Source organism: Centroberyx gerrardi, chromosome 15 (assembly GCF_048128805.1).
Source record: "Centroberyx gerrardi isolate f3 chromosome 15, fCenGer3.hap1.cur.20231027, whole genome shotgun sequence".
Classification (NCBI taxonomy): Eukaryota; Metazoa; Chordata; class Actinopteri; order Beryciformes; family Berycidae; genus Centroberyx; species Centroberyx gerrardi.
Window position 1 is genome coordinate 4,332,341 of NC_136011.1, and position 13,778 is coordinate 4,346,118.

At 43.6% G+C, this 13,778-nt stretch overlaps 3 protein-coding genes across 4 annotated transcripts in view; 2 read left to right on the forward strand and 1 right to left on the reverse strand.

Moving 5' to 3' along the window:
* Positions 1-11,442, forward strand: part of smap1 (small ArfGAP 1) — a 103,162-nt gene extending 91,720 nt beyond the window's left edge. The window contains exons 8-10 of one of the 2 annotated variants that reach the window (XM_078288575.1): positions 2,589-2,784; positions 5,836-6,074; positions 9,070-11,442. In XM_078288575.1, coding sequence (XP_078144701.1) covers positions 2,589-2,784; positions 5,836-6,074; positions 9,070-9,210 — 576 coding nt within the window. In that variant the 3' untranslated portion in view covers positions 9,211-11,442. The remainder of the gene's footprint in view (positions 1-2,588; positions 2,785-5,835; positions 6,075-9,069) is intronic. The other variant, XM_078288576.1, reaches the window with a different exon arrangement.
* sdhaf4 (succinate dehydrogenase complex assembly factor 4) overlaps positions 1-13,778 on the forward strand; it is a 369,114-nt gene that overhangs the window by 216,395 nt on the left and 138,941 nt on the right. The gene's annotated exons all lie outside the window — the stretch shown is intronic.
* b3gat2 (beta-1,3-glucuronyltransferase 2 (glucuronosyltransferase S)) overlaps positions 12,757-13,778 on the reverse strand; it is a 34,601-nt gene continuing 33,579 nt past the window's right edge. The window contains exon 4 of the mRNA XM_071912630.2: positions 12,757-12,843. Coding sequence (XP_071768731.1) covers positions 12,757-12,843 — 87 coding nt within the window. The remainder of the gene's footprint in view (positions 12,844-13,778) is intronic.

Below are 13,778 nucleotides of genomic sequence, written 5' to 3' on the forward strand. Positions count from 1 at the left end.
TAAGTGTTGGTAAACCTCGTCTTCGTTCATACTTCTGCAATTACCACCTGTATTTCTACTGCTATTTCTCTTTCTGGTATTACTGACACTGTTGCTCCAAACACTTCTGCTAGTGCTACTACAGGTTGTTCTACTATTGCTTTTAGTATTGTGTGTACTGCTGCTACGGTCAGGAACTGTTGTCATTATAGCCTCATTATGGGCTGGTCATGTCACACCGCACGCAAACTTAAACTTAAGTTACTGTCTCATTTTATTCAGGGTCATCACAAACCAAAAGAAAGAAGTGGGCCGAAGAAGAAATCCAGGCTGTGGAGAAAACGCTCATGGACTACATCAGCTCTGGGAAGCTTCCTGGGAAAGCCCAGTGTCTCAAGTGCATTGAGACTTCACCAGTAGCACTTAAAAGGAGGACATGGCAGGGAGTGAAATTTTATGTCAAAAACCGCATTTTCGCTTCAAAGCGAGACTCTGCGAGACAAAGGTAAGCTTGTGCACTATTGCTGTCGGATGGAAGATTAAACGGGTACAATTTTTGCTGGAGTTATAAATCTTGCCTGTTCTCTGGAGGTTATGTTTGGCATTTCTTTTATTCTTTGTTTGATAGTTTAATGTTTTTATTTGCATAACAGCAATACAGTTGTGTTGCATTACTTTGGAATATACTGTATATATGCACTGTGATTTTTGGTGCATTTTTTTATTTTAAACAGTTACATCACACTGGAAATTATACATTTATATTATACACTGAAGTCATATTAGTGGTTGTAATAAGTATAACAGTTTGTTGGAAACAAAGTATTGAAATAATGTTGAGAGCATTACAGCTGTGGTACTGTTCAAGTATTGAAGTACACTGTTTTTTTTTTATATATATCTGAAAGATATCGTGCAACCCTGTTGGAAGCTATGCGCGTAACTGGTGAAATAAAGCTCTTTATTTTAAACATTTTTAGAGTGTGGAGTCCAATATGCACAGCTCATTAGTCAGTATACAAATACAAGAGTTAATGGTGAATATACAAATGCAATATAAAAATAATTAACAAAAATACAAATATAATACAGACACCATTCTCTCTTTTAAAGCTCTTTATTGATTCTAAAAACTTACCTTCCATTGCTTACCTTATACAGGCTTGTAGTGAATATAAATAAATCCTCTACAGACAAATGTGTAACAGTGTCACCTGGTGGTGGTTTGTGATAAGACACAATAGGAGCGACCCCACCGGGATAGAAAAACCTGACAAAAAATAAGCTTTCTAAATTTGAGAAATTTTGATATTGAAGTTGATTTTTGGGATCCCAGGATTGAAAAAAAAAATTGGGAGTTAAAACCATGCCTTTATTTAATTTAGAAAGTAGTGTCCCCATGTGTAACCTCCTAGTCAGGAGTCCTCATCATGTAGCAAAAACAAGTATGTGTGTGTGTGTGTGTGTGTGTTAAGAATTAAGTTTGCGAGACCAACTGTAGTGTGTGTTTGCCGGATAGTGAGTGAATGTGCGTGACTCTGAGAATGTATAATTTGTGTGAGTGTGAAGCATACTTGTTTGGTTGAATTCAGTGTGTGTTTATTCACCCAAGAGTGTGTGTGTGTGTGTGTGTTGCAGCAGCCTCTGTTTATCACACTGTCTCTCCTTATCTTATTCATGAAGTCCAGCTGACTATCACCTCCTCCTCCTCCTCTCTCCGTTCTCCTTCCACTCACTTCGCACACACACACACACACACTTACACACACACACACCTGTACATAGCTTTTAAGCAGGTGTTACTTTTTTGTCAGCTCCATCCATTAGGTGTAATGGGTGTGTGCCTGAAAGGTTTAGAAAAAAATAAAAAGGTGTATGTGAGCGAGTGTGTGTGTGTGTCCTGTCCGCCTGTGTTCGTCTCTACCTCTCGTTGCAGCGGCCTAATTAATGTCATCTGTCTCACTTACAGTGACAATGCATCTCTGTTCTCTCCTCCTTTCTTTTGTCCTCCTCTACTCCTTTTCTCTCCTCTTCTCCTTTCTCCTCTCACCTCTACTCTCTTATTTCCCTGCTCTCTCCTCTTCTCCCCATGTTCCTCATCTCTCTCTCTCTCTCTCTCTCTCTCTCAATTCAATTCAATGACAAAGATAGATTCAAACATAAATGAGATAGAAATAAAGTAAAATAAAATGTAATAAACTGCATATTATTGATTCATCACATAGGATATTTTTGGACAGTAACAACAATAACAGTGATGATTACAAAAAAAAAGCAGAGTTGACGTGTTTCTTAGATTATAGCATGACATCACCATGACATCATCATGACATCACATACTGAGCACAGAGTTCTACTGTTTCAACGTTTTCTCCAAGCAAGATACACATGTTCTCTATTCTTTCAGAGATTTTTGAAAAGTATGTGTTCCTGATCTGTTCATATTTGGTACAGGAGAGAAGGAAGTGTTCTTCTCTCTCTCTCTCTCTCTCTCTCTCTCTCTCTCTCTCTCTCTCTCCCTCTCCAACTCTGCCTCGATTAAATATCACTAAATATGAAGAAGTCTTGGCTCATTGCCCCATTTCTTCTTCTTCTTTTCGTCTCCCCAGCAGACCGGTTCCAGTACAGCGCCTCCCCAGACAGACCCCGCCACCTCCTCCTCCTCCTCCTCCTCCACCTCCACCGCCACCACCACCAAGGCGGAGGAGAAGAAGCCTCTATCTAAAGACTCCATCCTGTCCCTGTACGGCAGCAGCTCAGTGGGCAGTCAGCCGCAGAGCCAGCAGCAGCCTGCGCCGGGACAAGGTAACACACACACACACGCGCGCACGCTCAGCATTTTTTTTTTTTGACCTTAAGTCGACTGAGCTCCAGGCTCTTTTCCCAGCGACTCCCTGCTTTGCATTCACACGGTTCCACACGTTCACACCTTGGGAGCTGAGGCGTGAGAGCGCGCTCACACCAATCATGCTCGGAGCAGTTTATTCAAACTCTGGAGCGTTCACTCCTTTAGTTCGGTTTGTTTGGCCAGGTGAGAACGATGCCATTCAAACTCTGGTGGCACCAAGTAACTGCACCGAGACGCCTGAAAACGCAAGTCTCAGTCCTCGAACGAGAACTACAGTGCTGTTTGTTAGGAGTGAGAACCTAATCCCAACCACTATATGGGTCTTTTGCATTTAGGATTTGTTTTAACTCCCCCCCCCCACCACCACCAAAATCTCTAACCTGGCAGCATCACAGGTCACCGAAACTCTGTCCCATAAACAAGCTGCTTGTGAGTTTAAAGTGAGTTTTGTTTTCAAGACCTGGTTTGCTTGTAATCGGGCAGTGTGAACCTAAACAAACCAAATTTTCTCTCTCTCTATATATATATATACGTATGGAGGGCATCCGCAGGTTTCCAAAAGCCAAATTCCCTTTGTCATGCTACCCAGAAGTGCAACAAAATTTTTCCACTAGAGTTCAGCTCAAGAAAGCAGGGATTTAGGCATGAATACACGGGCTGACAATGTAAAATAATATATACTATATATATCCTATTTACTTATTGTTATTTCAGTGTGGAAAAGCTTGCATATTGCAGTTGCAAGTGCCTTGTTCAAGGGCACGGTAGGGAAGGGAATGGTAGTTGTTGACGGAAGGGAACGTTTTCCCAGCCAGTCCAGGGATTTGGATGCTGACGAGACAGAATTTGAAACACTGGACTGGCTGGGAAAAGGAGTTAACGCGTTGCAGAATGTTAAAAAACATCATCTTCACAGACAGACATGCACACACACACATATACACACACAAACTGTAGCATAGACAAGCAAAAACACAAGCGAGGCGCCAGCACAATCACACGCAGGCAAACAAATTCAAGCGCAAGAGCACATACTCGGACATAAGTGTGTATATGCACACACACACACGTTAAAGAAAAGATGCATCATAAAAATGGAGGAGTGAAGGCAGATGAAAGTGTCAGTGTATTGAAAAGCAGGCAGGTCCACTCCAAACTGCATGTACTAGATTCCCACTGCAGCAGTAAAAAACATAGAGTGTCTGCAGATTCACACTCATGTCACAATTAGGTGCAAAAACTGAAGTGTTAAGGCTATTCATGTGTGTGTAGGCTTGGAGGTGGATGCTCACACACACACATACATGAATCTGAGCGTGTTCAGAGTGCGTGGGAAAGCATAAGTGTGCCCATGTTTTCTGAATGGTGGAGTGCAGCCCCTGTAGGTTGGTACACTGTGTATATGTGCATATTGATTATACTCCTTCATGTTTGCACCAATATGTGCAGAGGATTAGGAATGGAAATCAGGACGAAGGTTTTTCTAGCCAGTGAATGGCGCCATATTGTCGTTCTTAATCTGAATAGATGCTGATGGATCTGCTGTGGAGATGAAAGCCAAAATAACCCTGGCAGGATAAAGCCTTAAATCACCAACTTCCATCCATGTGTGTGTCTGTGTATGAATGCAGGGTGTCAGCAGCTCCTGAAAGTATCTTAAATTATACAGTCTAAACTCAAGGCCGTAAAAGGTGTTGAATACAGCTAAATGTAGCGTTTTAAATCTTAAAGGAACAGTTCACCCAAAAATTTGGTCATTATCTACTCACCCTCATTAAAACCTTCTCCAAAAGGACTAAAGTGGCCAGATCCTGGTTCTTTAGAGTTCCAAAAAGGGCAAAAAATGACCATAAAATGACGCCAAACAGCTTGTGCAGCATAATCCAAATGTTCTGAAGCCAAACGATTGCACTGTGGGTCCGAAAGTCCAATATTTACCTTATTGTGTCGAGCAAACTTATGTTCAGTTGTTTTCATTTTCACATTTATGTCAGTTGTGAAATTGGTCTTGTATTTAACTCTAACTGGCATTAAAACAATCTTGAAAGGTCTTTTAACTCATTTAACTTGAAACTTGCAGATACCCTGGTATACCTTTACTGTTGTCCACTTGTGTCTTATGTTGATGTGGGTATAAATTAATTTTTCAGGTGTGTGTGTGTGTGCATGCATGTGTTCTTGTCTACGATTATGTGTGCGTATGTGTGTGTTTTCATACTTGTATCCTTGAGAAGAGAGGTTGGCCAAAGGATTCACGTGTTTTTTGACAATTTGGCTTTCAGTTAGTTGGTTTCAGTTCAGAGTTTCTCAATAGGGTTCAACTTTTATGGGTTTTTGAAGGCTGATACTGATACTAATATTTTTGGATTGAAGCTGCCGATAGTTTGTGCTGGTACTCAATATCTTGACGTTTGATGATTCTCATGCCAAAACATTCTAAAAAAAATACCAGGATTCAGTCACAAAATGTTGCAGTAGAATCACTTCAGGTTAAGGCTTTCTCATAAACAACAAATGTAGTATTGATCGATTCTACAGTAAATATGTAATGAAACTGCATCATGGCCATCATATCAGAGGTGAACCACACTGACTGGGCAATATCCGACTTTTAATAAAAGACCAATATTGGCAAACCAGTATAACGGTCTAATGCTGTTTTTCAGTCTGCTAGCCGCTTACAAACAACCTAAAACTCCAAATGTCAAGGAATCCCTTTAAGTCTGAATAGTTGTTGGGTCCCCTGGGTGTCTTTGGTAGCTGTACTCTAGTGTTTTGAAGTGTTTTGAACCAAATCAGCTGGGTTCTGTGGAAACTGGCCTCCGACCCGTTTAAGACATTTTTTATTTGGTGCTGAAATGAATCGTTTCCCCACATTTCCCCGAGGCGAATCAAAGCCCTACAGGAACCACCGCAGTTTGTCAGGAAGCCAATTTATACGCTTCAACCCGGCTGAACGCACCTAATTCACACTTTATTTTTTGTGCGTGTGTGTTTCCTTCCAGCAGGTATGTACATGGGCCAGCCTCAGATGCAGTTCGTCCCGCAGGCCTTCGCCCCGGGGATGGGCGGAGCTGTCCCGCCCGCCGCCATGATGGGCGGAGGAGGGGCCATGATGCCCGGGATGGCCCTGCCCAACGGCGGCTACCTGGGCATGCAGCAGGGCATGATGCCAGCCGGCCAAGGACAGAACATGTACGCCATGCCGCCGCCGCAGCAGCAGCAAGGACAATGGAATATCAATCAGGTAACATACACACACACACACACACACACACACACACACACACGTCAGCAGAGCAGAGGCGGAAATAGGAGCACAACAGCATAAACACACTAGGGGTAGCGGTGATTAATTGATCTTCACATTTAGCTCATATTTATATATTTAGCTCTATTTCGTCGTGGCCCTTTTTTTTTTCTGGTAACCTAAAGGGAAAATGTTAAATATCCTATAAATTTAGTGTCTTTTTCTTTTATATTACCTGTGAAAGAGTTCCATTAGTGTCCTTTCTCTGCCTTTGTGCCTTCTAAATGGATCCCGATGGCATTATTTTTGCTTCTAAAGGTTGATATATGGAGTCTTACAGAGTCTTGTACTCCCCAGTTCTGTACAGAGCCCACCGCAATAATGACCTTACACTTCAGCCTCTCTGAAAGCCCCAGAAAAGGCTGTTTAATCAAGTATTCAATCTTCTTTTTTTATAACCACGGTTATTGTACAATGATGTAATGGATTTTTTCTTCTTCTTAACTTCTGTCAAGTCACTTTCTTGTCCCATTTGTCCCCCAATTCCAGCCCCAGTGCCTTGAAATGATTAGCAGATACATAATGAATTCACCAAAATTCGGTGTGATTCTTTGATGCAAAGGGGGGAGAGTGGTGCCAAAGTAATTTAAAAACTAATAATCAGCTAGATGTGATGCATAAGCAGGTGAAGTCCCCGGAAAATACCAGTTTGAACACACCAGGCCTTTTCAATCCACTTAATAGGAAGCGAGACCTCTTTTAAGCAGAGGTCACACAAGGAGGGATTTACATTGTTATTCCTAACTGTGTTCTGCTCTTCAGCTTTATAGCCAATGGTGAAGACCGATATATGGAGCCTTGGCCTTTTATTAAAAATCTTAAAAAGATCTGGTCCAGTCAGTCATCAGTCATCCACCTCTGATATGATGGATATGATTGATTATGTATGTATTGATCAATACTACACTGTAGGAAGACCTTAACCAGAATTGAATGAGACATTTTGATCAGATTCTACACAAGTATGCGTTTTAGTATCATTATTATCCTGGGTTTCCATGGAGACTTTTAGTGTCCCATGATCTAAACGCTGTTTCAAAGGCTTTTTCATCCTGCCAAGAATACGATTCTAGAGGTTTTATGTTTTGTTTTTTAAGATTTTAAGATATCGAATAGTGGCACAAAACAACAGCTATCAGCAGCCTTTATCCAAAAATATTGGTATCGACCTTCAAAAACCCACAGCGGTGGAACCCTGGCAGACAGTAACAGTTGGTGTCCTGTCTGTCTGCTCAGCAGTGACATTGTGGATGACTTAGTCTGAGTTATGAGCCACAACAACTAAAATCCTCCCTAAAACACTTTAACACAGCTATTGTACCTTGCATTCCTGAGTCCATTCAGTTGTTTGGTGGTGTATTTGTCTTATTCTCGTGGATAGCTGGCCAAATGTAGACAACGCAACGTCACATAGAGATATTTCAATGGAGTTTGATAGCAGAAAATGTTTTAGCGATCTAAAACATCAGCGGTAATTGTCAGGTTTTGGTGTCAGTCCCTCAGAATCAAAGAGCGAGGGCTTCTTTCTAGACTCTCCATTTTACATCGACATTCAACAATCACACAGGGAGAAATCCATCGTAGAAGAGGCAGAGTTTTCCATTAACAAACAATTTTGAGAGACAGACTGTTTGGGACCAGGGAAGCGACTCACAGGCTATAAACAATGAAACAGTGTTGGGATATTTGCTTCTTTTCCATGGCTTTTTTGCTGTTATGAATTTGAGGCCCACAAGCCAAAATTTGATAGAAGTTGGCTTCAGTTTCATCTCATCTTTTCTCCAAATGCAGTAACTGCATCCATGTTGTTCTAGCCTGTTACTCCGATCATGTTTCATATGAAACTGAATCTATTTTTAGTTCCTAAAATGATCACACATGTATTTGTTCTAAAAATAGATTCCTGTTTGAGCAAGAAATTTGATCTCTTAAATTGATCTGTGAAAATAATGTAAAATACCCATACTTGCAAGCCCATACACACTCATTTGCATACATGTGGCAATATTTATAGTGATTCAGTACTAGTAGAAATGAAACAAATACACATAGCAGGATAGTCAACACACGTCTTAGAGCTTTCCCTTCATCAGCCTACTCCCTACCGCTCACACATACACACACACATAGCCAAGACCTATCTCCTGTGTGTGTGTGTGTGTGTGTGTGTGTGTGGTTGCAGCTCTCTCATAACTGTTGTCAACTTCCTGACAACTGGGGGAGGTTAATGAGAGACTATAAATCATCACTGAGACACACACACACACACACACACACACACACACAGGTGCAGTCATGCAACTCACTGCCTTTGAGTCAAAACAGGAGATGGGTGAAGCGGTTTATCTGTGTGTGTGTGTGTGTGTGTGTGTGTGTGGAATGGGTTCAGAGAGTGCAACTGGAATGTTTGTGCGTGTGTGCATCACATGCATTGTGATGGAACGTTGAGTTGAAGAGCGAGCGCTAGGTCGCTCTGGCGTCCTTTGGCCCGGCTGACACACACACACACACACACACACATATATACGCACTCACACACTAGCTCTCAGATGACCAGATAAGCGAGTACCGCTGCACCAAAGCACATTTATAATAGATAAGACAGAATGGAACGAGGAGGGGGAAGGGGATGGGGGGCTGATTGGGGAAGAGAGGGGGGGGGGCAAAGAGCAGGGGGAGCCGGAAGCATTTAAGAGCAGGGGAGCAGGTAAAAAGCGCGGGACGGAGGCGAGGGACTAGAGCTAAAGGATGGAAAGTCAATTCTACCCCTCGCCTCTGGGACGAGGGAATACGCCGCCGTCTATTTTTTCGCTCTGATGGATTCTAACACAGAGTCTCTTTTCCCCTCTCTCTCTCTCTCTCTCTCTCTCTCTCTCTCTCTCTCCCTCTCTCTCTGTCCCTCCCCCCTTTCCTTTCCCCTTCTCTCACCCAGATGACCCAGCAGATGTCGGGCATGGCCATGGGCGGTGGAGGCGCGGCGCCGGGGGCTTTCGGCCAGCCGGGCGCCCCCATGGCGGGCTGGACTGCGCCGCCGGCCTCCGGCCAGACCCTCAGCACCCAGCTGTGGAAGTGAAGAGGAGGGGAGGAGGAGCGGGAGGTGACATGGGGAGAAAACAGAGGGCAATCATGGGGGCAAAAAGCGGCCCCACCCCTCTCCTACCTCCGTCGAATCGAGAACGCACAGCGGGTGGCGGGGGGGGCGTCCCGATGCACCTCCTGAACCCAACTACACCTTCACCTCTGCTCCTTTTTTAACGACAAACCGGGCGGAGTCTCTCGCTGGAAAAAAAAAAGAAAAAGAAAGACTGGCAGCTCTTATGTCCCGTCTTGAATTTTACCCTTCTCTTTCCCCCGTTTATTTCTTTTTCCTTGATGTCATCCGGAGAGAAAGAGAGAGAGAGAGACAAAAACAGCATCGTCCGCAAAAAAGAAAGCTGCTGGACCAATAACTCAAAGTGTCTATTATAGTTAACATTCATAATATATCATTACCAAAATGGCTAGTTAGTGAAATAGCATTTAAATACCTAGATATGGCTATCTTTGTGGTGGGTCTACGCCATTCCTGTCCTCGCCCTTCTCTGATGTGTATATCGTAAACCCCCGACCCCTCCCCTCCCCTCTTTCCCCCTCTCCTTCCCTCTCTTTAGGGCGAACAGAGCCTCGTAGCAGATAATCGTCTGAGCAGTACTGTATTTATGTGAATAATGATGTGAACCCTCCCCTGCTTCTCCAGAGCCATAGGAGAGAGGTCAGAGGTCGGCCCAAGAGCCTCGCTTCATCTCGACGTCTCAGTTAGTTCGGTTTGAGTTTTCTTCACCACTCGACGCATTTGTGTGTGGGGGGAAAATAAAGTCTAGGTTAGGTTGTCCGGTTTTAAAAATAACTTGTGGAGATTGAGATTTCTCAATAGGGTTCGACTGATATGGGTTTCTGAAGGTGGATACTAATATTCTTGTATGAAATCTGACTCTTTTCCTACTAAAAAATGATGAGGATTCTGTCGTAAAATGTCTCAACAGAATCAGTTCAGGTTAAGGTCGTCCCATAGACAACCAGTGTAGTATTGATCAATTCTATAATGAATATGTAATCATTCAAACTGCATCATGATTTCTAATAAAAGGCAAATTCCAGGCCATTATATCAGCAAAACCAGTATATCGGTCTAACCCTGTTTCTCAAACTGCCAGCCAGTGAAAAACAACCTAAAACTCCAAAATGTCACGGAATCCCTTTAAGTCTTAGTAATTGCTGGGAGGCACCTCGTCCGAGTCCCCCGGGTGTCTTTTGGTAGCCCGTACTGTAGTGTTTTGAAGTGTTTCGAACCAAAATGAGCCCGGGGTTCCGCGGGAAGCCGGGCTCCGACCCAGTTAAGGCATTCCTCGTCGTCAAAAAGAACTATTTTCCCCCGCATTTCCCCGAGGCAAATTAAAGCGCCGCCGGAATCGCAGCAGTTTGTCTCACCGCATTTTAAATAGTAGAGCAGGTATCTCTCGCTGTGTAAATTGCGGTTTAGCCTCTGAGACAAACTGTTGGGGGAAATGAGCAGAGATAAGTGCTTTTTTTTTTGTTGTCGTTCCTTCTTTTCAAAAAGCGGACCAATGTGACGCCCCAAAAAAATGTTGGCCCAACATTGGCCCGTGTATGACTCTAGACTCCGTAACCCCGTCTTCTGTTCTGCCATCCGCCATCTTTACTGTGGTGTTTCGTTGTGTGCAGTACAAGAGAAGCACAGTTTAGTCTTGAGGCAAATAAACCTGGACGACCAATCAGAGGGCTAGACCGGGAGGATGAAGGATGGTGATGGACCTGTATGAAAACACTGGATGGGTCCCGGACAGGAAAGAGTTGAGGTGGGGAGGAACTGAACCACACACACACACACACACACACGCACACGCACACATACAAGCACACACTGCCCAGCGCTGATGCAGAGATTCTATCCATATGCACAGGGTCCCTCTGCCATGCAATAACTATAGCGCACATAAATAGTGTAAATGACACACACACACACATATACATTTTCCAATAAACCCAATGTCCTCCAGGTTTATTTCGAATGTGTTTACATTTTCTGGTGCCTAGTACAGAGGAAAAAAAAAATGGTTTCCGTGCATTAAAACAGTGAATAGCCATGAACTTTTTGTGTGATCATCATCTTTGTCCAATGACTCTTTGAACTGTAAAGGTGCGGTTTTATCTTTTTGAGGTTTTTAATTTGTTTTGTTCCTTGTTTTATTTTTTCTGTTCCAAGGTTTACAAGAGGGTCATTTGGAATAAAAGTTGTCCTCCTGGATTTGGTCCGTTTTTTCTTTTTTTCTTTCCTTTTCAGTGCACCTAGCTAAACATTCACACGCCTACACATGTTCAATCCCCTCATGACCTTCGGTGTTCAGGACAATGCTGCTGTTAGAATGCACCGGATAAAAAGGTTCTGAGCTGTGAAACCGGTGGTCTGTCCAATGCGCTGTTTACATCCCGCCCACTCGATACATTCCTTTTCATCCCTCTGCCAGAAGGTGCGTTTTCTTGCGAGGCGAGTCGTCTTTGTTGTTGGCCCACGGACTCTACATTATTGATGGCGTCTTGTCAGGAGAGATAACCTCGCTCCTTCAGAGGGGCCGTTTTGAACCGCATCACATAGTTGCAGATCGACAGCAGCCTGCAGAGGTGACAAGGTGCATTACGGGACCCAGGTAAGATATGAAGAGTTCTGGGTGATTTAAAGGTGCTACATGTAGCATTTTAACATCAATAAATCATTACCACATTAACTTTGAGACATTGGTAGAATTACTGTAAACAAACGAGACCGAGTGCTGAGAAGATTGTCAGCCTCTACCAGCCTATACACTGTATTTTACATTGTGTGCCACCGGGTAAAATTTGGAGGGAAATCTGCTGGATTGCTTTACGGCACAAAACAGTTAGAGGGCGCTGTTCTTCCAGAGCAAACAGAGATAAAGCTTTCAGAGTTTCTGGCAGCAGATGGTGGAAGGAGTGAAAGGCTGGATGGAAAAATCACCTCCAACACGTTGATCCTCTTCAGTAAAGACAGAGAAAACCTTTGACTGAACATGCAACATCCTCTTTGCAACGGGGTTTATGGGAAATGTAGTCTTAATTTTGAGAATCACTAGCACTAACAATACCACTGGTGTGAGATAGAGGCGACCAATCGGCTCCACCATGGTCTCATTTGTTTACAGCAAGTATATCAAGGTATCACAATTAATTTGGCAATGACATATTGATGTCAAATAATGATACACATCGCACCTTTAAATTAACCAACTTAAGATTTTTTTTTTTTTTTTTACACCAGCAAGCCTTGGACAGGGGAAATGAAGAGAGTCAAAATGGTTCCAGTTTGTAAAACCAACACATTCAGCGGCGTCCGGTCCAAAGCAAGTTTCACACACGGCCCGAAAGTCCTCGACTCATGCAACTGCTCGCAGTCCTCGTCCATCATGAGCAGGTTGTATTATCCAAATAAGGAGGGAGAAGCGAGTCGCTGTCACCGAGTCCCAACCGAGAGACGATGTGGCAGACTTGTGGTTTCCGATCCTCCGCCTCCCCCCCCCCCCCCCCCCCCCCCCCCCCCCCCCCCTCAGACCTCGATGACCACGTTGTCCTTCCGATGCTTGGGCTCGTTTCCGAGGTGCGGCTTCTCCGTGCGAGTGTGCCAAACCAGCACCTGGAGAAAAAAAAGGAAGAGAGGGAGAGAAAGGATGAGAGAATGTGCTGATGTTGGAAATACGGGGCTCTAAAAAAGAATGAGCTGAGATGAGCACAAGTGGACAGCAGGGTTTGACCGATAAAGGTTTTGGAAGACCGATACTGATATTTTTTGATTAAAAATGCCGATGCCTTGTATTTTGTGCTCCAGAATTGTATTCTTGTCAGGGTGGAAAAGCCTCTGAAACAGCATTTAGACCATCATGGGACACTAAAACTCTCCACTGAAATCCATGCTAACAAAATTCTTTCAGGTGGGATTCATTCCTTTGAGATAATCTGATTCCATATCTGTCAAACAAAATCCATTGCTGTGTTCTTAAGCCTTAGGAGCTGCTTTCTAATGGGCATTTCACTGTTTCCCATTCCTGTTGAATACGATGCTTACCACTCTGGCGGAAGGGATTTCACAAGAAATAGTCTGATGGCTCCCGAAATGGATCAAATCAAAAGCAAGAAGCAATTTCACAGCAATATATTGGTGAGAAAATACCGCAATGATAATGTATTGAGAGAGAGAGAGAGAGAGAGAAGGGGGGCAGAATTAAGTTTAGTCGAATTCAAGTGGCTTTTATTAAGTCGGAATGTTTTTTATACAGCCTATAACGGATGAGCGGATTTTTCTAATTCAGTTGTGTGACGTTTTTGTGTGCACACACACTCGCACAGACATGATTTATTGTTGGCTGTGAACCGCCTTTGTTGCCGGGCTTCTTCAGGTGGAACGTGTCACTTCCTGCACACTGTGCTGCTAATTGGGGCGCTTTGCATATCTAACGAGACTAATGTAGCAGCCACTAAAGCGTCACACCAGAGGGGTGGGGAAATCGGTGTGTGTGTGTGTGTGTGTGTGTGCCCTCCCCGTTCCCCTGGACGTCCAAGCCTCTCTTTCTC